Source organism: Dioscorea cayenensis, chromosome 10, assembly GCF_009730915.1.
Source record: "Dioscorea cayenensis subsp. rotundata cultivar TDr96_F1 chromosome 10, TDr96_F1_v2_PseudoChromosome.rev07_lg8_w22 25.fasta, whole genome shotgun sequence".
Taxonomy (NCBI): Eukaryota; Viridiplantae; Streptophyta; class Magnoliopsida; order Dioscoreales; family Dioscoreaceae; genus Dioscorea; species Dioscorea cayenensis.
The window spans coordinates 1479571-1504767 of record NC_052480.1 but is presented as its reverse complement, the minus strand read 5'-3'; the positions used below and the strand labels follow the sequence as shown (position 1 = coordinate 1504767).

Below are 25197 nucleotides of genomic sequence, written 5' to 3'. Positions count from 1 at the left end.
TCTTTTCTCACCATCTTCATCCCATCTCATCACAACAACAGCAACAACAACAAGAAGCTCATGAAGAATAGCAGCAAATTACCTCTTGAATATATGTTTAATTAAACCCCACACACTACTTCTTGTTTTCCTTTCTTTTTTTTCTAACACTACTCAAACCCTTGATGACGAAATCAAACATTATATATATATATATATATATAATCAAAATCACAATACAAATCCAAACCTTCATTTCACTTCTCATCATGTAACCAAGAAGAAGAAGAACAACAACAACAACAACAACAATAATATTCATTCTCTAAATCCAAAAATAGAACAAACAAAATTATAGTCACTCAGTGTGACTTTCCACTCTCTCCACCACCACCACCACCTTCTTCTTCTTCATCCTGCTGTTGCTGCTGTTGTTGTTGCTGTTGTTGTTGATGATGATGATGATGATGATGATGATAATAATGTTGAGAATTTAAACTCAAACCACTTCTATTAAAACTATTCATAGCAGCAAGCATTCCAAGATTACTGTCAGACAATCCAAGACCAAGATGCGCCACCGCCGTCGCCGGCGGCGCTTGTTGTACTAGCATTGAAGTCAATGGCCCTGCAGCAACTGCAGGCATGTTAATCCTTGACATGAACTGAAGCGGTGCAGCCACTGTACCACCACCCGTCCACTCCGACGGTCCTGCCATCCAGATCGCCGGCGCAGCCACCCTTTCCGATGAAGAAGAAGAAGATGAAGATGAAGAAGAAGAAGAAGAAGAAGAAGAAGAGAGTAAATGATGGTGGTGATGTTGAAAGCCTAACAAGGATGAAGAGTCAAAAAGTTCATGATGATGAGGCGCTGAACGAGAAGAAGAACCGGAGCTACGAACGGAGACGTTGAGAGTGGAGAAGTTGGCCGGGATGGTGCCGGTGCCGGTGGCGGCGATTATGGCATGTTCGGCGTGTTGGAGGAGCCATTCAATGGTTTCACCGTCGGATTTGTGGCCGAGTTCACGAGTGAGTTGAAAGACACGGGCGGCGCAGGTAGCCGGCATGCGGATCCGGCGGCCACGGCCGTCGACCTTTGTGTGACGGTCTTTGGTGGACCGTTTGGGTTTCTTGGGTGGATCGGAAGCGGCGGAGGCCGGGTTGGAGGATGAGCCGGCGAGCTGCATCGCTGAATGGTGGTGGTGGTGGTGGTGGTCGGAGTTGCTGCTACTGCTGTCACTTTGATCCATTTTTATGTGTTTTTGGGTTGGAAATTTAGGATGGTCTTTTTTATTTATTTATTTATTTATTTACTTTTTCTGTATTTTTGATGTTGGAATGATTTTTTATTTTTATTTATTTAATTTTGATGTTTTACAGTTTTAGGGTAAGAGTGGGACATGGAAGTGATGGTGGAGACAGTGGCGTGTGTGTGTGTGTGTGTGTGTGTTTTAATGAATTTCTAGATATGAGTCTGGGGCATTTATGGGGTTGTGTTTAATGTGAGTTTCAGGCACATGTATTTTTCTCGATATATATATTTGATAACTATTCATCTATTCAATGAATTTCTAGATGAGTCTGGGGCATTTATGGGGTTGTGTTTAATGTGAGTTTTAGGCGCATGTATTTTTCTCGATATATATATATTTGATAACTATTCATCTATTCAGGTTCATAAATAAAAAATTTATAAATATTTATTATCAGTCATTGGATATCGATCAACAATGATAAATAGTAGTTATTACAGTAATAAATATAGTAATTACTATTTGAAATAGTACATCACACAATAATACTATTCATCAATGTCAACTGTTAGATCGTGATCAAACGGCTGATAATTGAACGTCCATAAATTTTTTATCTATAGACGTCCAGTGGATGATATTTTACATATATATATATATATATTAAAGAAAAAAAGTTAACAAACCACATATAGGGTGTGTGCATAAGTATAGCAATTTCAATATATTTGTGCCCTCATTTTGCACAAAATTATTATTAAATTTTAAGTCCTATATAAAAGAAACACTTTAAGTAAAAACTCAATTCAAATAGGCGAAAACACAGTTAGTTTTTCTCAAATAATAATAATAATAATAATAAATAGTAATGGAAATACGGTGAAGTTTTGATTCACCCATGATTCATAATTTATATTTAAACATTTATTTTGATATGTAGTACTACTGTATCACAATATTAGTGATGCGGCAGTTTTTGGATACTTACGTATCACACCGACGAGAAATTTAATTATTTATATAATTAAAAATCTACTAGTGAATAAAATATGCTGAGATCCATTGTAGGGCTGATAACGGGGTGGGGCGGGGACAGGGAGGGGTCTCCCCGTCCCCGTCCACACGAGAGTCGGGGACGGGGAATCCCCATCCCCGACTCCCCGACGGGGAGGGGGGAGTTATCTCCCTGTCCCTATCCCCGCGGGGATCTCCACGGGGATCCCCATATACCTATAAGTTTTCTTTGATTTAAAAAAAAAAAATCTAATACTAATACACACTAACACACATGATAAACATAAAAATCATTCAAAATAAAGCTCAACAAACCAACAAAACAAAATTTACAAAAACAAAATACTCCAAATGTTTAAAAAAAACAAAATTTAATGAGATGATTTATAAAAATGGCAAAATTGTAAATAATTTAAATTAAATAAATATATATATATATATATTATTTTTAACCGAGGACGGGGACCCCGCGGGGCGGGGATAGCAATCTCCGTCCCCGTCCCATTTAACAAACTGGGACGGGTTGGCCCCCGTCCCCGCCCCCACTTGGGGAATGAACCGGGGAATCCCCGTCCCCATCGGGTCGGGTCCCCGCGGGGATCGAGGATTCCCCATCCCATTACCAGCCCCTAATCCATTGGTTCAATTAGTTGAAGCTTTAGTTTAGTTTAGAGTTGTGACTTTATTTCTTTATAAAGGCTTTGTGTACCTCAATTAAACTAGTATAGAGTCTATGGTTTGTAGATAATCAGGACTTTATCTTTTTATAAGTTTTTTAGTACTCCAACTGAAATTATTATAGAGTGTATAATTTTGTGCGTAACCGGAGCTCTATCTCTTTATAAAGCTTTCAGTACTTTAATTAGATTAATATAAAGTACAGGATTTATAAATAATCAAGTTCTATCTCCTATAGAATTTTTAGTACTTCATATGGATTGGTACAGAGTATATGATTCGCGAGTGACTATGGCTCTATTTTTCACAAAGATTTAACATCTCATTTGAACTGCATTAGAGTATATACCTTTTTCTTTTGTTAATAAATATAAATAAACTATGTGTTAGTAATGTGCATAAGTGCGGAGAGAGTTCACAAGCTATACTAGACCTTTGTCCTTCTTTTATGTAAGTTAAGATATAAATCCGTTTCTTTGATAAAAATATAAATACCTTATATAAAGAAACCGGTGATAATAGACAAAGAGATCATAAAAAATATGTATGTAGGAAACAGTGGATCGAAATAAAAACAAATAAATAAATAAATAATGAAAAAGGGGGGTAAAGTTGAAGTGGTAGTTTTGGTATTGAGATGGAATAACAATGAAAGAATAAGAGTGTGATGGCTAGTGCTACTGCCCCGTAGGTAATATGAGTCAGCCTGTGTCTTAGACTGAGTCTGCGCCTGAGACTGAGACATTGCAGGTGAGTGTCACATAAAAAACAGCATCTAATATTGCCCTTTTGATACTTGACAGCTCATCTCACCAATAGTACTCTTCCCCTATTCTCCCCCTTTTTTTTTTTCTCTCTTTCTCATTTTCCCTACTTTTCTTTCTTTATTAAAGTCCTTTTTTTAATTTCCAATTAATAATAGTTGTTATTATTATTTTGAGACATTTTATAGATTTTAAAATAAGGAAAACTAATGGTTCAATATTTGCCATTAATTTAACTTTTATTGATTAAATTGGTATAATACTTGAATTAGTCCCTCTATTTTTCTCTCTCTTTCCTTTTGGTCCCTCTACTCAGAAATGCGCCTCACTAATCTCTCTACTTTTGAAAATGACATAATTTAGTCTCTCTATCTTTAATATCTTTCCATCTAGTTTTTCTACTCTTGAAAAATACAGCCAATAATTGATCTATTTTAGAGTAAAATGGACTAAGTAGAATTATTTTCAAAAGTAGAGGGACTACTTGGGAGCATTTCTGAGTAGAGGGACCAAAAGGGAAGAAGGAGAAAAGTAGAGGGACCAATTCGGGTATTATACCAATTAAATTATATATTTTCAAATTTGTTATAACATGTACTATTAAATAATATATTTACCAAAGTTTTGCTAGTTTTTAAAAATTCAGAGATAGTTGGCGGATCTTTATCTCGGCTTCTGTACGGTAGATTAAGGAAAATAGAGTGTATAAAAAAAATATTGGTTAAGGGAAATTTGTCTCTTTATAATATTTATAGTATTTTGCCTAAACTAATCTAGAATTTATGGTTCTTAGAAAATGGGTTACTTAAATATTGAATTTTATTAAACAATAACATATTTTTATATAAAATTTGCATTTATGATAAATATTGTTGGTACTAATGTATATGCATTGCCAAACTATATAATATATAAATGTTGTATTATACAATCCATATATCATATAAATATAATATTTTTTTTGTATTTATTGTATCATATTAAGCATTTGCTTTTAAATTCACTAAAAAATTATTGTTACTAATTTAGTCATTCACCGCATGTTCTTTCTCTAATTTATATATATATATATATATGATATGGGACATGCCATCCTTTTGAACTCCTTCAATCTAATAATCAAGACTTTCACCTTCCTTTGAATTTTTCTTTGTTTATATATATATATATATATATATATCAAAGTGTAAAATAAGAGTATCAACTTTAAGATAAAGTGACAAATTAAAGAGGGAGTAAAAACTAAAAAGTAGATGAAAACTTTTTGAGTGGAGTGAGAAAAAAAAAGTCAAGAGCTTGGAGGGAGCTTTCTCAAAATATCAAGGCCGCCAAAGTAGAACAAACATTTACCCTTTATTGAGTCATGAACATCCTTATATATATATATATATATATATAAAGAGTCAACTTCACTCACTCCTTACTAAGGGTTGTCGGGACCTAGCAGTGATGACCCATGCTAGCTCGGTGCGGTCGATCATGGGTTCAACCGGTCAAACCAGGGATTGAGCAGGGTCAATAATTAAATATAAAAAAATATTATAATAATTAATAATAAGCAAATATAATATTAAATCCATAATTATATTATAAAAACCTCACTCAAATTTGATATTTAAATTGATAAATGACCTTATATACGATAGAGTTTTCTAATTTTGGTCATTTATTTTTTTATATTTTTTTAAATATTTACAAATTTAATATATTAATATATAATTATCAAAACTCTCTCGTGTTATTTATTTATTTATTTGTTTATTGGTTGATTTTGTTAAAATAAATAAGAAATCTAATTCACTAATTCTTATATCTCAATTGAGTTTTTATTTTTGTTTTTAAATTTTTCTTATATTTTTTTATTTAATTAGAATACTTTAATTTTTATATTTTTTTATAATAAAATTACACTCATTTATTGTTTTTATTTTCTTAATAAATTAAATTTTTAGAAAGTATTTACATAATACATTAATATATTTTTATTTTTTTAAATGTTAATTTTTTTGTTGGTATATATATATATATATATTGTAATTCTATTTATTGATTATAAATTATAAATTAATATTAATAAATATACACGATTTTAGTGGTTTTTAATGAGAAAAATAATAATAAATTATTAAATATTGTAAAAAATTAAACATTAGTGACCCAATTGACCCGACCGGGTCAACCGGTTCCCGGTTGAACCGCCCGGGTCACCGGGTTAACACCGGGTTTTTTAATACCCGGGTCAATGGGGTATACCCGGGCCGGCCACATAGCCGGTTCCCGGTTTTTCCGATTGAACCGGCCGGGCCGGTCCGGGTCAAACAACATTGCTCCTTACACTCTTTTATTATTATTATTATAATTAGGATTTCCCACATGAAACAGTGTAACATATACTGTTTAAAAAAAAGAAAAAGAAAAGAAATGGATGTAAAGTATGGAAAGAAAGGTAGAAGAATTTGGCATAGTAACTAAATGAAGTAAAAAATCCAATTATTAAACATAGATGCATTGTTACATCAGCTTTCAATTCAATGGATGTTAGTACAAAGAAGAGCAGTGACAGTGCAATGTGCACTGCATGCATGGTCTTGTTTTTTAACTTTTTTTTATTATTATTATTTTTTAACTTCAACTCATCCATGCATCACTGGCAGCAGTAAAAGCAGCAACAGAGCTTTCTCAGGACTCAAAAATAAGTGGACATCATATGCAGTAAGGCAGTAAAAAAAGTACATTACCTTCTTTCACTTCCGGGTCTCATTCAAACCAAATTAAGCAGCATTGTTGTATTGTACTTGAAAACTGCAAACAAAGAGTGCCAAACAAGTTTACAAGTGAGGGAGAAAGATTGTTAAGTGATTCTAAATTAAGATAAAAGGTTTAGCATCACGACAATAAAGAATTATATATATATATAGAATTGGATAAGTGAATATAAAAAATAAAAATAATCTCAAGAATAAGCTTCCATTGTTGATTTGTTGTTAGAGGTGCATTAGAAACTTGAGAACAAATCTTCTAATTCCAAAAATATTGGAATAGGATAGTTTATTATAGTCTTCTATGTTACTTGGCTCTTAATTTGACATAATAAAATAATAATTTATTGATTCTTTATTGTTAACTATCTAAAGTTTTTTTTTTTTTAAACAAATGAATGAATCACGAATTTATTACGATGACAACTGAATACACAGAGCTGCTCTCTTGGCTCAACAGATTCAGAGAACCTTCATCAGAATACCACTGAGGGCACTCAAAGGATCAAGCGCTCCCTCAACTTCCTGGGCACTAGACCCACTGATTTCATCGGCGATTCGGTGCACACTACTGATCAGGAGTAGTCCTCCTATCATTGTAGCTTGGCAGGCTTATATCTCTAGACGGTTGCCTTCGCCGTCCCAGTTTGTTTCATTTTCTCTTTCTTCCTGTCTTGTTTTTGCTCACTGTTTTTCTCATCTTTGGTGAGGATTTCAATATGTTATTTACTTTTAGCTTTTTCTATTGTACTCCTCTGCTCTCTTATTTTGTTAATAAATTGGTGATTTATCCACTTTATTCAAAAAAAAAAATACACAGATTAAAAAAGAGATCGAATGAGAGTCTTTTGGGAGTGGAGACAAATATTTAGAAATAACAGAAAACAAAGCAAAGCAATTAAAACAAAATGAAGAAACAAAGGACCATGACATAGAGACAATCTATTTCCCTAACACAAGAGTACGTATATATGTTCAAATATGCTAGTTGGCTAGCCTACTAAGTTTGAAACCCACTTTTTAGGGTTGCACTCATCTCACTTAAGCATAGAAAGCTTTGAGAACTTAATACTTTCCTTTTTACCGCATCACTAGAAGCTCCAACTGCTGCCTTTTAACTATATATATGCTGCAAACACCTAACGAACAAATATGTGACTGAACAATTTTAAGTCACTATTTTTACATGAGTTATCAAAAAAAAATGTATATGCTAGAATAAAATATTTTTTTATAAATTAAAATTATATTTAAATAATTTTTAGACATCATATTATGACATTTTGATTTATTAGTCGTTTTTTAAGTCAGTAATAAATTTTGTCGAAGCTTTTTAATATATATATATAATTCAATGAGGTTTCTGTTATTAAAACAGGATTAAATAATAATTATACTAATAAGATTCAGAAAATCATAAAAGCTTGCTTTTGATGTTTATATTAAGAACATAACAATATTGATATTTTCAGTAATTTCAAAGGATATATATCTAATAAATTTCCAAATTTACTTATTTCTTGTTTATTCTTTTTTTTTTTTCAATTACCTAATTTACCCCTGTAGTTATAAATGTAAGGTTGATTATTTGGACCATTTCATCTGAATTTAATGTTTATGGTCCAAAAAAATGACTTTGAATTATTATTCACATGAGTCGTGCTTATCCTGCTTCATATTATTTATATTTCATTTTATAAATACTATTTTAAAAATAAATAATAAATAAATTTGTTTCCTCAACAAAAGGCAACCTAATATAAAATATGTAGGTTATAGTTCTTGTTATAAAATAGGTTTACATTAAACATTAATTTTAGGTTTCTAAAAATCACAAAAAATAAAACCCTTGGAATGCATGAGTCATGACAAGCAAAAGGAATAAGAAACATTTAATATTATTAACTAATAAAAATTCAACTCAAGGCATTGTCGGAATTAATCAAATATTAATTAAATACTTTAAAAAAAATTGAGATTTAATTAAAATAAATAATTTCTTGTTGAAATTGTTTTGCGAATTGAATCATATATAAAATAAAAAAAATTTACATAAAATTTACAATTAATATACTGAATGGTCCTTCCATATTCCATATGTATAAAATATCACATGCTATGTACTCATACTCGAAATCTACTCATGCAAGATGTCTTCAATAAATAAACTTATATATATATATATATAACAAAATAGATAATTTTTCATATGATCAACCAAAATGTATTGGCATATACATATTTAATGATGCAAATTATCATTTATAGTTTCACAATCATTAATTATAAATAAAAGCAAACAATTCCCCATATCCTTGGCATATACATATTTAATGATGAAAATTATCATTTATAGTTTCACAATCATTAATTATATATAAATAAAAACAAACAATTCCCCATATTATTATAATTAGTAAAATAGACTACAGCTAGCAGTCTCTTCACCAAATAATTAATTGAACAGTAAATCATAAACGAAACTACCATTGTTACATTAAATATTAAACTTGAACTCAAGAAAAATGCTATTTAAAAAAGAACTCAAATAAAATAAACTAAGTGTATTAAAATAAAAATACAAAAAGGATAAAACTTAACCACGTAAAACACTCTGATTTTTTGCAACTTAGCTTGATAGTGTTCAATCTAGATAATTCTTAATTACTCCATCAATAATCAAAATTCATCTTGTGTTTTCAACAAATGCTAAAAGTTGTGCTCAATTAAAGATTTTACTTTTGAAACTTTTGATGGAGAAAATTAAACACCACAATGAATCATGATGAAAAGAGATAATCAATATAAATAACTATTTTCAAAATAAATATTTTTTAAAACATTTTTTTTTTTTTACATGAGCCATTTTAATATAGAGAGATTTATATGTTCTCATGATTTGAAATCACAATCTCTTTAAAAAAGTAAAAGAAAGTGAAACTTTAACATATATAACAATTTGGAAACAAAAAATAGCAAGCTTAATAATTCACACAAGTCATAGACATACGAAAGCACTAGTCTTTGTTAAACACTATGATGGATTAAAACAAACTTTCCAAAGTATTTTAATGACAATAACAAATGCATACACTGGTTATCATGTTCCACGTAGAAATTATTCAGCAACAAAATTAAATAGCTACTATTTCCTAAAAAGAGAGAGAAAAAAAAAGGTAAAAGGGAAATAAATGGAAGTAAATGGAATGACTCCAAACAAGCTGGTCCACTCAAAACTCAAAATCATGGCAGGTTGGTGCTATGATCATAAAGACCCAACAACTGCCAACCACATCCAATTTAATCATCACACATGCAAAGAAAAAGAATGAAAAAAAAAATCTCAAAATTAGTTTGATTCTAATCTATATATCAACTAATTAATATAAATACTCTTAACATAAATTAAAAGGCATTAAATGATAAACATCAATTAAAAAAAAAACACCTTATAAGATGGTCTCCTTCCTCACCTTGTTTCTTGCTACTCAAACTACACAAGTCATAATGTCTACCAGTGGTGTTCAAAGCCTTTTCTTTTGTCTCCTCATTGTCTTTCTCTTTGTCCAAGTAAAATTTCCTTATCTCAATCTTCTTTTGTTTCATTTTCTTAATTAATTAAAATATTATTTACAAGTATATATTACTTGAAATTCAGGTGTTTTCCGAAGCATCTTTAGAGAGTGAAGAAGAGGTTTTTGATATTGCTGTTGTAACACCAAAGATAAGTATGTTTCTTTTATCTTCATTGTTTGATATACACTAATATTGAATTTGAATTTGAAGAACTATGAAAACGTCATTATATTTTTACATATTTTTATTAAATTTCAGATTGCAACTTTCGCATGTGCGAAGAGATGCATGAACGCATCGAGGCAAAAAGTGTGCACAAGAGCATGCGGTACGTGTTGTAGCCGGTGCCAATGTGTGCCGGCCGGCACGTATGGGAACAAGAACTCATGTCCTTGCTATGCAAATCTTACAACTAAAGGGAAAAAACCTAAGTGTCCTTGAATAATGGTTGTTGTGTTTAATGGTTTTATTGGCCTTGAATTTATGAATTTATGTACGTAGTTATCATAATAAGCGTATCTTGTATTTGTGTTTGTTTATAGTGTACGTTCTTGTTGCATTGTTAGTTCTTGTGTGTCACTTTGGAAGGGATGATTTTATTTGAGATTGTATAAAGAGATTTAAGGGATTGTTTTAATTAAATGCAATTTATTTGTATTAAAAAGTATTTTTCTTTGATGTTTAATCCATTGATGGCAGCAACGAGTTACTGGTAGCCATATAAAAAAACAAACCTATCCAAGGATATGTTTTTTTTTTAATATAAAATCTCCATTTGCTTAGTCTCTATAATTATTTCGACCAATCCTCGTTGATATTTGTGTTACTTTTTTTTACAAATAGGACAAGAATCGTTAGTGAAGGGATTCTGACTAGCTGGGAATTGATCATCTTAACTATGCACTCGCATCCAATGATACCGAGGTTTGGGCTAAAGTTGTACCCACACTGAAGATTTGTCAATCACCACATGTATGCATAGTGACTTGAACTTGAGACAATTAAACTTCTTATACCGTGACTTTCGTAATGGGCGAATATCACTGGGTTAGGAACCATTTAGTTTTGTATTTCTATATATTCAAAAGTTTGAATTATTTAGTAAAGATAAAAATAATAGTAACTAATAAAATGCATGTGAACTCATAGTCTCATATAAAACAAATTTAATAGAAGTAATCAATGAAGCAAATGAATCATGGATGTATAATTTAGAAATTTTAATCAATTAAAAATTTAAAAGTAGTTCACATGAGATCTTCATGACCAAACAAATCTGATTAAAACAATTCCTATTTCTTAAAATAAACTAAATGCCAACATGCGTGAATCAAATGCCATGACTTTAATTAATTAATTAATTAATTAGTAAATTAATTAGAGTTCCATCTCGAGATGGAAACAATAGAACGAAGACAATGAAAATTGACCCATGAGTTAATTAATTAATTTAACTGTGACCATAGTGAGCACGTGGCCAGGGGTGGCGTATAGTTATATATAATTTTTAAATAACAGCAAAAGGCAAATAATTCATAGTCAAACAACACTAAAAAAATCTTGTCGTAGAAAATTCAAATTCTGAAATATAATAGTGATAATAAGTTCTGATTATAAGTGTTCCAGCTGAAATTCATATAAATTTTAAATAATGTCAAAAGATAAATAAATCATCAAACAGCATTAAAAAAATCTTGTTATAGAAAATTCAAATTTTGAAATATAATAGTGATAACAAGTTTTGATTATGATTGTTGCAGATGAAATTCATGTCATCAAATAAAGATGTATGAGTTAATTAATGATAAGTTTTTTGTCTACACTTTTGATTGTCCTTGTTATATTTCTAAAATAAATAAAAACAAATAAAAAAATATATTAAATATTAAATAAAATTGAGTAAAGATTACGAAGAAAAGATTGCTTTACATCCTAATTAAATCCTTAACCATGTTATAATAAAATCATAAAAACTATGTTTAAACATACTGTTTTGAAAAGTCCAGTTACATAGAATTCACCTCACAAACTGTAAAGGTGCGTTTGATACACAGCTAAGTACATCACAAAGCGATGCAGACGAGAACAAGTAGGTGTGATGCAAATGACAACTATTTTGTCTTGTACTATGTTTGATATTCATGGATGACACATAGTCTCTGAATCGACAAAAAAATATTATAAAATTATTTCTAATACCCTTTATATTATCTTATGTTTGTTTTACAATAAACAACTTCACAATAAGATATCATTTTCAATATTTTAATTAATTTTTTTATAATTAATTTCATTAATAGATTAATCAGTTAAATAATATTATTTTTTATATAAGATTGCTAATATGTTGATATATCTATGAAAATCATATCTATGATTCAGGAATATAAGATATAAAGAGATTTATATTTATTTTTTATACAATTTAAATTTTTAATTTTTAAATTAAAATATTAAAAAAATATATGTTAATTTTTATGATTTAAAATTTTATTTTAAAGATATTGATCTTACATTTAAAAAAAAATGTTATATTATCAAAATTGATTAGCGTCGTGGGATGTGATATACATGATTGTATTTTTTATTCTTTATTAAGGGTAATTTAGTCTTTAGTTGTACTGTACCACGATAAAACTTTTGTACCGAGGTTTTGATCGTACAAAAATGTTAACTACTTGTGCTGTACTCTGACATCCTTTTGTGCTGTACTTTTAACTTTTTAACAAACCAAACAAAGAATAAGAAAAATTGTGCTGTGTTGTATCTCAAAATTTTACTTATCAAACGGACCCTAAGACTTCTTACATTTTTCTCTCTTGTGTCTTCTAACTGCTTCCACCTTCATGCTTATCTTGATGCAAGGCTTATCAATCCTTCTTTAATTAGTTTTAACTACAGTTGTTGTGCTAATTACATAACTTTAATCCATCTCAAAGAATAAGGGGTGTTTGGTTCACCGTAATATGCAAAACATTACCAAGAATATAGTGGTAATGTGTTCAAATTACCATGCTTGGTTAATGTAACAACGGTAATATTGATGGTAATGTGAGATTACCAATATAGTGTATTTGGTAGATGGGAAAGTTAGTGGAAAGTAGCAACTTTCCCCGGAAAGTAATACAAGGGAATCACTTTACCATGTTTGGTAAAAGTTTTTTCCGGGAAAGTAATATTGCCATGGTAAAGTAATTCCATCAAATTGAGGGAAAGTTATTCCCTCAATATATAAAGGAAAGTGAAATTATTTTTTTACCAAAATACCCTCAAATTTTTCAAAATTATTTTCCCACTCAAATAAATATTTAAATTAAAAATATTTAAATATTTAATCTTATAAAAATATTTAATATTTTGTTAAAAAATATTTAAAATAAAACAATTGATTAAGTTAATAAAGTATTTTATTAAATTTATTTTTTAATTAATTTCTTAAAATCATTTTATATATTTGAAAACATATTATTATTATTTTAATAATTAAAAATTGATTAACAAATTATGGATAAGTAAAATAACATAAGAGCATTTCTGTCATTATGCCAACAGATTCCCAAGGATATCTTACAATACCAAACACATGAATATTACTTTCCCATCAATTTAATCAAACTTTCCAATGCATACCAAGCAAAGAAATATTATTTTCTCAGAAATTACTTTCCCATCAATCAAATTACATCAAAACATTCCCTAAGTAAAGTACCAAACGCCCCTATAGTGAAATATTACCAAATAAGGTAGTAATCACACATTACTACCAAAATAGGGGTCCATTCACATTACTATTACCAAGTTGGTGATAATGTGTAATATTTTTTTTCAACTATGCACCCACTTATTTAATCTAATTCGTTATTACACTCATTATCAAAACCCTAGTTTTTATTTTCCCTCACTATTTTTGATATTATAATTTAATTATTTATTTATCTAAATACTTTAAATTAAGTTTTTCAAATTTTTATATAGGGATATTTTGATAAATGCAAAAATATTTTAAAAAATTGTAAAAATAAATTTTTGATATTATAATTTAATTATTTATTTATATAAATATTTTAAATTAAAATTTTCAAAATTTTATATATAGGGGTATTTTGGTAAATACAAGGTATTTCTGAAAATTGTAAAAAAAATAATTTTTGATATTATAATTTAATTATTTATTTATCTAAATACTTTAAATTATATTTTTCAAAAATTTTTATATTTAGAGGTAATTTAGTATATACAAAAGTATTTTAAAAATTTGTGAAAAAATGAGTTTTAATATTATAACTTAATTATTTATTTGTCTAAATACTTTAAATTATATTTTTCAAAATTTTATATGTAGGGCTATTTTGGTAAATTTGACATATTACTGAGATAATTACTATAACTAACCGATCTCGGTAATGAAAGATTACCAGTAATGTAAATTTTCAATTAAACATGATAATTCCACATTACTACAATATTTCCGTGTATATAACATTTCCGATTTCATTACCATGTTAATATATTATTATTGTGAACCAAACGGCTTCTAAAGGTTTTGTAGATTGGAAGTATATCTGTAGTTAAATTCCATAATTGTTTTATTTGAAGTTGATATAGTTGGTAATACACACTATTAATTTTCCTTTATTTATTAAGTAATGAACATAACATGTATAAATATCGTATGCTAATTTAATATTATCTTTGTTTCACTGTAAATATCCATTGTTTCACAATTTCTAAAGTTGGAATTAAAAATTCCATTAATTTTAGTTTATTTTTAGTATTTTACATATTTCTCTCGATTCACAAAAATTGTACATTTAAAGCTGATAGTGATGAACAACAATATATTTAAATAAATTGATAAAATTTGATTCAACAATTAATATTTGAACTAATTATATAGATAAATAATTGAGAATATAAAAAACATCTAAAAGTGAACATTTAATTAGGCGGAGAAAATAACATGTTTTGCACATGCAATGTTTGAACACTTATAATGTGAAGAGAAATTAACATATTTTGCCCATGCAATGACTCACTTCTTAATGTGCATCAACCTTTTTTTTAATTATTATTTAATAAAATCACCAAATTTCTTTTATGTTATGAATGCGTCACTGTTGGTCAATCTCTATGTTTGTTTTATATTAATTTATATATTATGATTTATAAATATGCAAATTATTCTTTCATACAAATACAATAGTAAATTATAAGGAAAAAAAATTATGTCAAAATTGTTCTTTTCTTGATTATTGCATGGCAATAAAAATTTTGGAATTTTATTGAGTTTCTGGTTGGATAGCCCAAAATTACGGCATAAATTGTACAATATGATATAATTTAATATTTTTTTTCTGAGAATTTTATCATATTGGCTGTTTGTACATTTATTTTAAAGTTTATTATTATGATATAATATAGGTATTATGGCAAAAAAAAATTTACACTTATTTTAAAATTTTCTCCTTGTAAGAAGTCTCTTTCCCTTTTTATCCACCACCAGCCACTAGCCACCGGTCCGTAAACTGTCCGACCGACCTCCGGCGAGCGGCCATTTGTCCGGCCGACCTCTAGCGACCGGTCTTCGGTGAAATGTCGGCGGTATACCAGTGATCTAACAGGCCTCCAACGACCGGCCACCGGTCCAACAAGCCTCCGGTGACACACCGGTTGTCCACCGGTGGTCGGCCACGGGTCCACGGCGATCTGGTCACCTACGGCTGGCTTCCGATGATAAGCAACTGGTCCATCGGTGATCCGATCATCGATCGTCCAATTTCTGTAATTTTTTTATTTTTTTAACCAAACACTAATTCTGTAAGAATAAAATATACCGCAATTGTCTTAATAATCATTTACAATTCTTACAATTCTTACTATATTTTTTTATTTTTCCAACCTGAGTAAAAGATAAAAAAATATTGGCATACAGTGATTTTATTATATATAGATATTAATAAAATAGATGTCTAATCACAATAAATAATAAATATACATGTGGACCATGTGGTTGGTAGTGCTAATTTTCAGTGGATGTGAACCCTCATTTGTTATTTTATCAATATATATATATATATGAAATTACATACTACCCTGATTTTTCAAATATTAATTATATATAATTTTAATTTAACCTACCACTTTTCTATAACTTATGAAATGATTTTTTTATTTCTATAATTTCTTTTATAATACAAATCATTGTATATGACATGAAAACAGAAGAATATTTCACCATTAAAATTAATAATACATATCCTTTTATTTTTACTCAAGAACCCAAGATTTATTCATTTAAATTAATAATAGATCTATTTAATTATATTTTTAAATAAAAAGGGAAAACATTTGTTTTAGCTCAACTCCACCTATGCAAATAAAAAAAACAATAATATAGAGTAAAATTTGAAAAAAAAAAAATTCCAAATAATTTCGTTAATTTTTTTTCGGGTGTGCCGCGTAAAAACATGCTGAAAAACATATAAAAAACACTTGAGACAAAGAGACAGATAGAGACAGAGAAACAGAGTGAGAGAGAGAGAATGGAGAGTGAGGCGCTGCTCCAGAGCTCGGCGGTGATAGCCGGCGTCGTGGACTACAGCGGCCGTCCGATCACCGCCGGATCCGGCAAGGGATGGTGGACCTCGGCCTTCTTCATTATCGGTACTACTATTACCCAATTCCTCAATCCTTAATCTTCAATTGCCCTAGATTTGAGGGGTTTTCCCATGAGCGATGATCTCTGAGCAGGCGTGGAGATGGCGGAGAGGTTCGCGTACTACGGGATAGGGTTTAATCTGATCACGTATCTCACCGGCCCGCTCCGGCAGCCCACTGGGTCGGCGGCGGCGGCGGTGAATATGTGGGCAGGGATGGCAGCGATGCTGCCGTTGGTCGGAGCTTTCTTCGCTGATTCGTATCTGGGACGCTACCGCACCATCATCATCTCCTCCATTCTCTACATTCTGGTTTGTTCCTTTATTCTCAATCTTTTTCTATATATATATATTTTTTTTGAGAATGACGTATGTTTTCTAATATGCGAAAAAGTAGGATTAATTCGTGTTGGACCGTATTGTATCAAAAGCACGTTAGAATCTAATATGTGAGACAGTAACGGAAAAAAGATTGATCTTTAAATGTTTCTTGCTTTGAAACTGGCATCAGGGTTTGGGCATGCTGACATTCTCATCCACATTGCTGCCTTCCATCATCCCTCAAAAATGTGACAATGCCATGGATCCTTCTAGTTGTCTTCCCAGTCAACTCCAAGTTATCACCTTCTTTGTCTCTTTGTATCTGGTGGCTTTTGGACAAGGTGGACACAAGCCCTTGCACTCAAAGCGTTTGGAGCTGATCAATTTGATCAGAATGATCCTTTGGAATCCAAATCAGAAGCTCCTTCTTCAATTGGTGGTATTTTGGGATGAATTTTGGCATACTCTTCACCACTGTGCTCAACTATGTGCAAGATAGTGTCAGCTGGGGCTTTGGATTTGGTATCCCCTGCTTGGCCATGGTCCTTGCTCTCATTGTTTTCTTATCAGGTTCTAGAACTTATCGATACTGCACTATTGAAGAGACGAGCCCATTCATTAGAATTGGCAAAGCATGTTGGCAAGCATCAACTGTCAAGACTTCACAGTAAGCCTCTTCTTTTATCAAACATCTCTGTTCTTAAACCTTATCTTATTCCATAATGATCTAACCATATACTTATGCAGGACAGAAGAAGAAAGAAGAAGAAGAAGAAGCTATAGGCATTCTTCGATTGTTTCCAATATGGACTACATGCTTAATATATGCTATTGTTTTTGCACAATCAATGACATTCTTCACAAAACAAGCCAGCACTCTAGACAGGAGGATTGGCAGCAGTTTCATAATACCCTCGGCATCACTGCAAAGCATCACTTGCATATCAATTATTGCTTTCATCCCCATATATGGTCACATCCTTGTTCCTGCAGTTCGGAAACTCACAGGATTGCAATCAGGCATCACAATGCTCCAAAGAATCGGCATTGGCATGGCAATCTCAACCACAGAGATGGTAGTCGCTGCACTAGTAGAGATGAAGAGGATAAAAACAGCTCGAGAATACCGGCTCATCGATTTGCCTAATGTACCAATTCCAATGAGCTTATGGTGGCTGATGCCTCAATATGTTCTCACTGGTTTATCAGAAGTGTTCGCAATGATTGGTTTGCAAGAATTCTTTTATGATCAGATGCCAGATGCACTGAGGAGCCTTGGACTTGCTCTATATTTGAGCATCTTTGGTGTGGGAAGCTTCATAAGCGGATTCATTGTTTCTCTGATAGATAAGGTGAGTGCAGCACAAGGTGAGAGCTGGTTTCCTGACAATCTAAACCATGCTCATCTTGATTACTTCTTCTGGTTGCTTGCTGCACTTAATGCTTTAGGGTTACTTATCTACATATATTTTGCACAAGCCTATGCATATAGGAAGAAAGGGTCTTCTCCTATGCTATAATATAAACCACAATCTTTTGTTGTATGTTGTTGCTTCTTTATTTGTATTAAACACATACTTTTGTTAGATCTTTGATTCACTGGCAAGAATGACGAGGTAGTTGGAGTCTATATGGGAGGTGAACCTATCCCAATAGTTGTATTTTCTTGTATTTATAAAAATTCAAACTCGAAATCACTTTGGAACACAAAAGTCTCTCATTTTTACCTACCCATGTTGGTATTTGTTTTTTATTTGTTCAAAATTTAAATATTTAATTAAAAAAATGTTGTAACTAATAAAATAAATAATAGAATTTGTATATGGTAGATTCGGTTCCGTGGTAATTATCACGGAGGGGCTCATTTTTGGCCATAGGGTTATGAATTTTATTATTTTTTATTATATAATCTAGAAATATGTTAGTAATTATCTTATAAGATTCTTGTTTTTTATTTTAGAAGTTATTAAATCGAAACAATCCAACGGATGATGTTGAGCCACGCTGAACCGGTTCCGTGAGATCATCTCTCAATAAAATATATGTGAACACATATAGCCACATTCCGTTGAAGCAATGAAGCAAATGAATCAGGTATTTATACTTTAGAAATTTAATTAATTAAAAAGCAATTGAGATGAGATTCAAAGGTGAGCACTAGCTGGGTTTTAACCCTTCCTGGCCAAGAACAAAACCTGCAAAAATCTGGCTGTACTGTATTGGTCCTGATTATGATTTGAGTTTTTATTTTTTAAAATTATTCTTGAATAAAAAAAATTCACAAATTAATCCACCAATTAATGCGTGAATTGAGGAGGTTTGGACCAAACCCATATCACCCAAAGGGTAAACTAGACCCTGCCAATTATGGTGGGTTGACTTGGATCACCAAACCAGACAATTATGGTGGGTTGACCCAACCCACTAGGCCTGCCTAAGGAGAGTGGGTTGAGTCTAGGTCGGGTTCGGATAAGCTGAACCCGATGAGTCTGGTTACCCATCCAAAATAAATATAAAATGTCTGATCTCAATGACCTACAAAATCTGATTTTTTTTTTTAAAAAAAAACTTTTTTTTCTTAAAAATAAATACAAAGTTTACATAAATGCGTGAATAAAAAATTATTAATTAATTTAATAAGAACTCTATTTCGAGAGGGAATTGATAAGCCGAAGATAATGAAGACTAATCCGTTTATTGGGTAAATTTTTTAATATGTCATTAAATTTTGACTCATTTTTACTTTAATCACTTAACTTCAATTTGCATTAATTTGATCACTCAACATTAATTTGATTTTACTGTGTAGTAAATTAAGAGATTTTTGCCTCCAAATAAATGATATGGCTCTTTTTTTAATGATATGGACACCTCTAATAGACTTAATAATTTTGTATGGGAAGAATTGACATAAATTTTTAGACAACTATATTATTAATAGGATGTTGAAATCCTTAATTTATTACCAATTAAAATTAAATTAAAGTTAAATAATTAAATTGATGTAAATTAAAGTTTAATGATTAAAATAAAAATAAATCAAAATTCAATGACTTACTACAAAATTTACCCTCTATTTATTCTCCACCGAGTGGCTCTGATCATCGTTAGATCCAACATTGGATGGTGGATCTCTGACTTCTTCATCATCAGTACTGATAACTCTCATATTCAATCTTTAATCTTCTTCTATTAAGATGATTTAGGATTTTTTTTTTTCTTCTATTCTCTAATTTAAAAAAAAATTGAAAATGACGGAAAAGCTATATTAATAGCCTGCTCAAGGATCCACAGTGACAGCTGTGATGGGAGTGCACGTGGCCAAATGTTGATGCGACCTTTAGTTCAAGCTTTCCTCGCTGATTAGTATTTGAGTACTCTCAAAGATTTTATATTATTAAATTATATATATTATTTTTAAATAATGACCGAAGTTAAAAGATTTATAGCTTTACGGTATCAGCACAATGAAAAAAGATTTTGGTTTTAGAAATTCAAAGCCTGAGTTCAAGTACACCTGATAAAAAACGTGAAGCATCATTAAATAAAAAAGGTATAATATTTGAATTTGTCTTTTAATTTTTTTTTTTTTGTACTCAGAAATACGCCTCACTAATCCCTCTACTTTTAAGAATGACCCAATTTAGTCCCTCTATCTTTAATTTTTTTGTATCTAATCCCTCTACTTTTGAAAATACAGCCAAATAATTAACTTATTTCAGAGTAAAAAGACTAAATAGAACCATTATTAACAGTACAATGACTACTTGGGAGCATTTCTAAGTAGAGGGACCAAAAGAGAAGAAAGAGAAAAACTAGAGGGACAAATTCGAATATTATACTAATAAAAAATACAAAAAAAAAATTAAACTGGAAATGAACAAAAAGTCCCTCCAAAGTTCAGGTATTCACAAAAATCCCCATGACTTTGAGTATTCCCAAAAGATCCTTCCTTTTTCTAACAGGTTATTTTTCAGACTTTTCTGACATAAAAGTGATTGATGTTGACATAAAGGTAACAGATATTAATTGAGCTGACACTCAGTTTTTAAGCGAAAATACCAAATTTTAAGCGGAAAAGTCAAATTTTAAATGCAAATGTGTTATATGTTACGTGAAAACTTATGCAGTTAAGCGAAAACACCAAATTTTAAGCGGAAACTAATAATTTTAAGCGGAAAAGTCAAATTTTAAATGCAAATGTGTTATATGTTAAGTGAAAATTTATATGGTTAAACGAAAACACGCAATGTTAAATAGAAATTATATATTTTTAAAGTCGGAAATACGTATTGTAAAAATAGAATAAACTAATGAGTAGTTCGCATTAATTGAAAAAAAGACACTCGTGAAGATTGAAAAAAATAAGTCATCAAAAAGGAGGGACTGTCTGGCAAATTCAAATGTCAGAGGATCTGTCTGGGATGTTTTGAAATTTTCAGGAACTAAAAAATAATTTTCCCAAAATTAAATTATATATATATATATATATATATATATAGAGAGAGAGAGAGAGAGAGTAATAGTTGAAAAAAAAAGATTCCAAATAATTTCGTTATTTTTGAGGGTGTGCCATGTAAAAACATGCTGAAAAACATATAAAAAACACTCCAGACAAAGACAAAGAGACAGAGAAACAGAGTGAGAGAGAGAGAATGGAGAGTGAGGCGCTGATCCAGAGCTCGGCGGTGATAGCCGGCGTCGTGGACTACAGAGGCCGTCCGATCACCGCCGGATCACGCAAAGGACGGTGGACCTCGGCCTTCTTCATTATCGGTACTACTATTACCCAATTCCTCACTCCTTAATCTTCAATTGCCCTAGATTTGAGGGGTTTTCCCATGAGCGATGATCTCTGAGCAGGTGTGGAGATGGCGGAGAGGTTCGCGTACTACGGGATAGGGTTTAATCTGATCACGTATCTCACCGGCCCTCTCCGGCAGCCCACGGCGTCGGCGGCGGTGGCGGTGAATATGTGGTCAGGGATGTCGATGATGCTGCCGTTGCTCGGAGCTTTCATCGCTGATTCGTACCTGGGACGCTACCGCACCATCATCATCGCCTCCATTCTCTACATTCTGGTTGGTTCCTTCGATTCCCAATTTTTTTTCCTCTTCTTTTTGGGATTTTTTTATTTTATATTATTTTATTTTTGTCTTTTTCTGAGAATGACGTATGTTTATTTGGATCATTTCTATACTTCCCGTCGGAATCCCAAGAAATAAAATGCTGTCGCTTGTGCAATCCACGTTTATTCTTTTTGTTTTTGTTTTTGATTGATTTTAAGTCTATTTTTGTAATTAAATTATTATTATTATTATTATTATTATTATTATTTTACTTTAATATGCATCTCTAACAAGTACTCCTCTCTGGTGATTTTGACTTTTCTATTTTAAACTAATTTACGTGAATTAAAAAAATTAATTAAAATTAATTAATAATTTAAAATTTATAAAAAAATTATTATTAATTTTGTAAAGATTACTTTATTTAAAATATGATTTAATAAAATTTGTAGTTGAATATTATTTATATTAAAAATTATAGAAACATATCAAATATTAAAAAATAAATGTAAAAAAATAATAATATTTTATATTTTATAAATTTTTAATAAACACATAAATAGGACCAAACAAACCTCTAAACTGAAACAATTAAAAATGACCAAGGGTGTATATTAAAAATTAAATTTTGATCAATATTCTGATATCCATCTTATATTTTGAAGTTGCCTGGCAAGTTTTGGTCAAAGAGTAGGGAAGGATTAGGTGGACAAGGAGCACAGTGCACATGAGTTGTTGAGATTAAAATTTTGGATATTTTTCAATGAAGTGGCAGGCCCAAGACAGAATATCTTAAGAATCATACATAACAAATGAGATACAAAGTAGATTAGGATGAGGTAGAGTTATAGATGTAAAACTAGCTAGATTCATCACTCCATTAATCACCATCCTCTTTGTAATTGACTATTGGTTTAACCCCATTGGAGACCCTTGAAATGGGTTCATTGTTTGTTTTGGTATTTTAAGTAAAAATATGTTTATTTTGGCTCCTGAACTAAACATAATTGTTCCTTTGAAGGTTCCTGTTGATGTTGGCTCAAAACAATGTGACACATATTTGGCACATCACTTGCTGAAACAAACAAAGTCACCCACTTCATAACCTTCTGTAGGGCTAAACCTTAATTATTCTCTTGCACTTAACAACCAAGCAGTTTAGTCTATATTGATAGTTTCGACATGTAAAAGTAGGATCAATTTTATCTGAAGTGTTGGAGTCTCAAAAACACATCAGAATCTAGTGTGTTTAACAGAAGCTGAGAAAAGGATGATCTTAAATGTTTATTACTTTCAATGAAACTCACACCAGGGTCTGGGCATGTTGACATTCTCATCCTCATTGCTGCCTTCCATCCTCCCTCAAAAATGTGACACTGCCATGGAACCCTCTAGTTGTCCTCCCAGTCAACTCCAAGTCATCATCTTCTTTGTCTCTTTGTATCTGGTGGCATTTGCGCAAGGTGGACACAAGCCTTGCACTCAAGCTTTTGGAGCTGATCAATTTGATCAGAATGATCCTTTGGAATCCAAATCAAGAAGCTCCTTCTTCAATTGGTGGTACTTTGGGATGAATTTTGGCATGCTCTTCACAACTGTGCTCAACTATGTGCAAGATAGTGTCAGCTGGGGATTTGGATTTGGTATCCCCTGCATGGCCATGGTTCTTGCTCTCATTGTTTTCTTATCAGGTTCCAGAACTTATAGATACTGGATTCTTGAAGTGACAAGTCCATTCATTAGAATTGGCAAAGCATGTTGGCAAGCATCAACTGTCAAGGCTTCACAGTAAGCTTCCTCTCCTATTAAACATCACTGTTCTTAAACTATATCTTATTCCATAATGATCTAACCATATACATATGCAGGACAGAAGAGGAGGAAGAAGAAGCAAAAGAAGCTAAAGGTGTTATTCGATTGTTTTCAATATGGACTGCATGCTTAATATATGCTATTGTTTTTGCACAATCAATGACATTCTTCACCAAACAAGCCAGCACTCTAGACAGGAGGATTGGCAGCAGCTTCGTAATACCCTCAGCGTCACTTCAAAGCATCGGTACCGTCTCAATTGTTGCTTTCATCCCCATATATGATCACATTCTTGTTCCTGCAATTCAGAAACTCACAGGGTTGCAATCCGGCATCACAATGCTCCAAAGAATCGGCATAGGCATGGCAATCTCAGCCACAGAGATGGTAGTCGCTGCACTGGTAGAGATGAAGAGGATAAAAACAGCTCGAGAATACGGGCTCATCGATTCGCCTGACATACCAATTCCAATGAACTTATTGTGGTTGATGCCCCAATATGTTCTCTATGGTTTATCAGATGTGTTCACAATGGTTGGTTTGCAAGAATTTTTTTATGATCAGATGCCAGATTCACTGAGGAGCTTGGGACTTGCTCTATATCTGAGCATCTTTGGTGTGGGGAGCTTCTTAAGCGGATTTATTGTTTCTCTGATAGATAAGGTGAGTGCAGCACAAGGTGAGAGCTGGTTTCCTAACAATCTAAACCATGCTCATCTTGATTACTTCTTCTGGTTGCTTGCTGTACTTAATGCTTTAGGATTACTTATCTACATATATTTTGCACAAGCCTACGCATATAGGAAGAAAGGGTGTTGTACTATGCTATAATATAAACCACAATCTTTTGTTGTATGTTGTTGCTTCTTTGTTTGTATTTAAACACATATTTCGTATATCTTTGATTCAATTGTAAGAGCAACGAGTTACTTGAACCTTTTCCTTTTTTTTTTTTAATTTTTTTATCATGGGACTTATAATTTAGAATTTTAATTAATTAAAAAATAATTATTAATTTGATATTAGATCCAGAGGTTGGGCACTAGCCAAGTTTCAACCCTTTTTGGGCCGGAACTGAACTTGCAAAACCTGCAGTTGGCCCATGACTTTGTGGGCCTGAATGGAAACCCATAATCGGTTCGTAGTGTAACGACTCCGATTTTGAGTAGGGTTTTTATGAATCCGGACCAACTTGTCAAGGTCATCTAGGTTGGGCAATACGCAATTTTATCAGGAATTATTTTTAATTTAATTTAATTATTCTTAAATAAAAAAAGGGCCTCATGGATTAAACTCACAAGTTAACATGTGAACCA

General features: G+C 31.3%; 3 protein-coding genes and 1 long non-coding RNA gene across 4 annotated transcripts; 3 read left to right on the top strand and 1 right to left on the bottom strand.

The window, feature by feature from the left end:
- Positions 1-330: 330 nt before the first annotated feature.
- Positions 331-1237, bottom strand: LOC120269954 (transcription factor PCF3-like). Its single transcript, XM_039276940.1, has one exon. It carries the CDS (start codon positions 1227-1229, stop codon positions 342-344), a length of 888 nt encoding a protein of 295 aa, XP_039132874.1. The 5' UTR covers positions 1230-1237; the 3' UTR covers positions 331-341.
- Positions 1238-9905: 8668 nt separating this feature from the next.
- Positions 9906-10660, top strand: LOC120269961. The gene is made up of 3 exons (XR_005539527.1): positions 9906-10017; positions 10106-10175; positions 10282-10660. It is a non-coding gene; the product is annotated as an uncharacterized LOC120269961 (long non-coding RNA).
- Positions 10661-16535: 5875 nt separating this feature from the next.
- On the top strand, positions 16536-18698 carry LOC120269958 (protein NRT1/ PTR FAMILY 5.10-like). Its single transcript, XM_039276943.1, is given in 6 exon segments — positions 16536-16686; positions 16774-16991; positions 17191-17355; positions 17358-17406; positions 17409-17632; positions 17756-18698. Coding segments are annotated over 6 exon segments (1542 nt in total). The 5' UTR covers positions 16536-16565; the 3' UTR covers positions 18521-18698.
- Positions 18699-21621: 2923 nt separating this feature from the next.
- LOC120269953 (protein NRT1/ PTR FAMILY 5.10-like) lies at positions 21622-24803 on the top strand. The gene is made up of 4 exons (XM_039276939.1): positions 21622-21776; positions 21864-22081; positions 23382-23857; positions 23938-24803. Exons 1-4 carry the CDS (start codon positions 21656-21658, stop codon positions 24710-24712), a joined length of 1590 nt encoding a protein of 529 aa, XP_039132873.1. The 5' UTR covers positions 21622-21655; the 3' UTR covers positions 24713-24803.
- The last annotated feature ends 394 nt before the right edge of the window (positions 24804-25197 follow it).

Coding starts and splice junctions, on each gene's coding strand:
- LOC120269954 (XM_039276940.1), bottom strand. CDS start 1,229: ATGGATCAAAGTGACAGCAGTAGCAGCAACTCCGACCACCACCACCAC.
- LOC120269953 (XM_039276939.1), top strand. CDS start 21,656: ATGGAGAGTGAGGCGCTGATCCAGAGCTCGGCGGTGATAGCCGGCGTC. Junction 21,777..21,863: donor CTCGGCCTTCTTCATTATCG/GTACTACTATTA, acceptor ATCTCTGAGCAG/GTGTGGAGATGGCGGAGAGG. Junction 22,082..23,381: donor CCTCCATTCTCTACATTCTG/GTTGGTTCCTTC, acceptor AACTCACACCAG/GGTCTGGGCATGTTGACATT.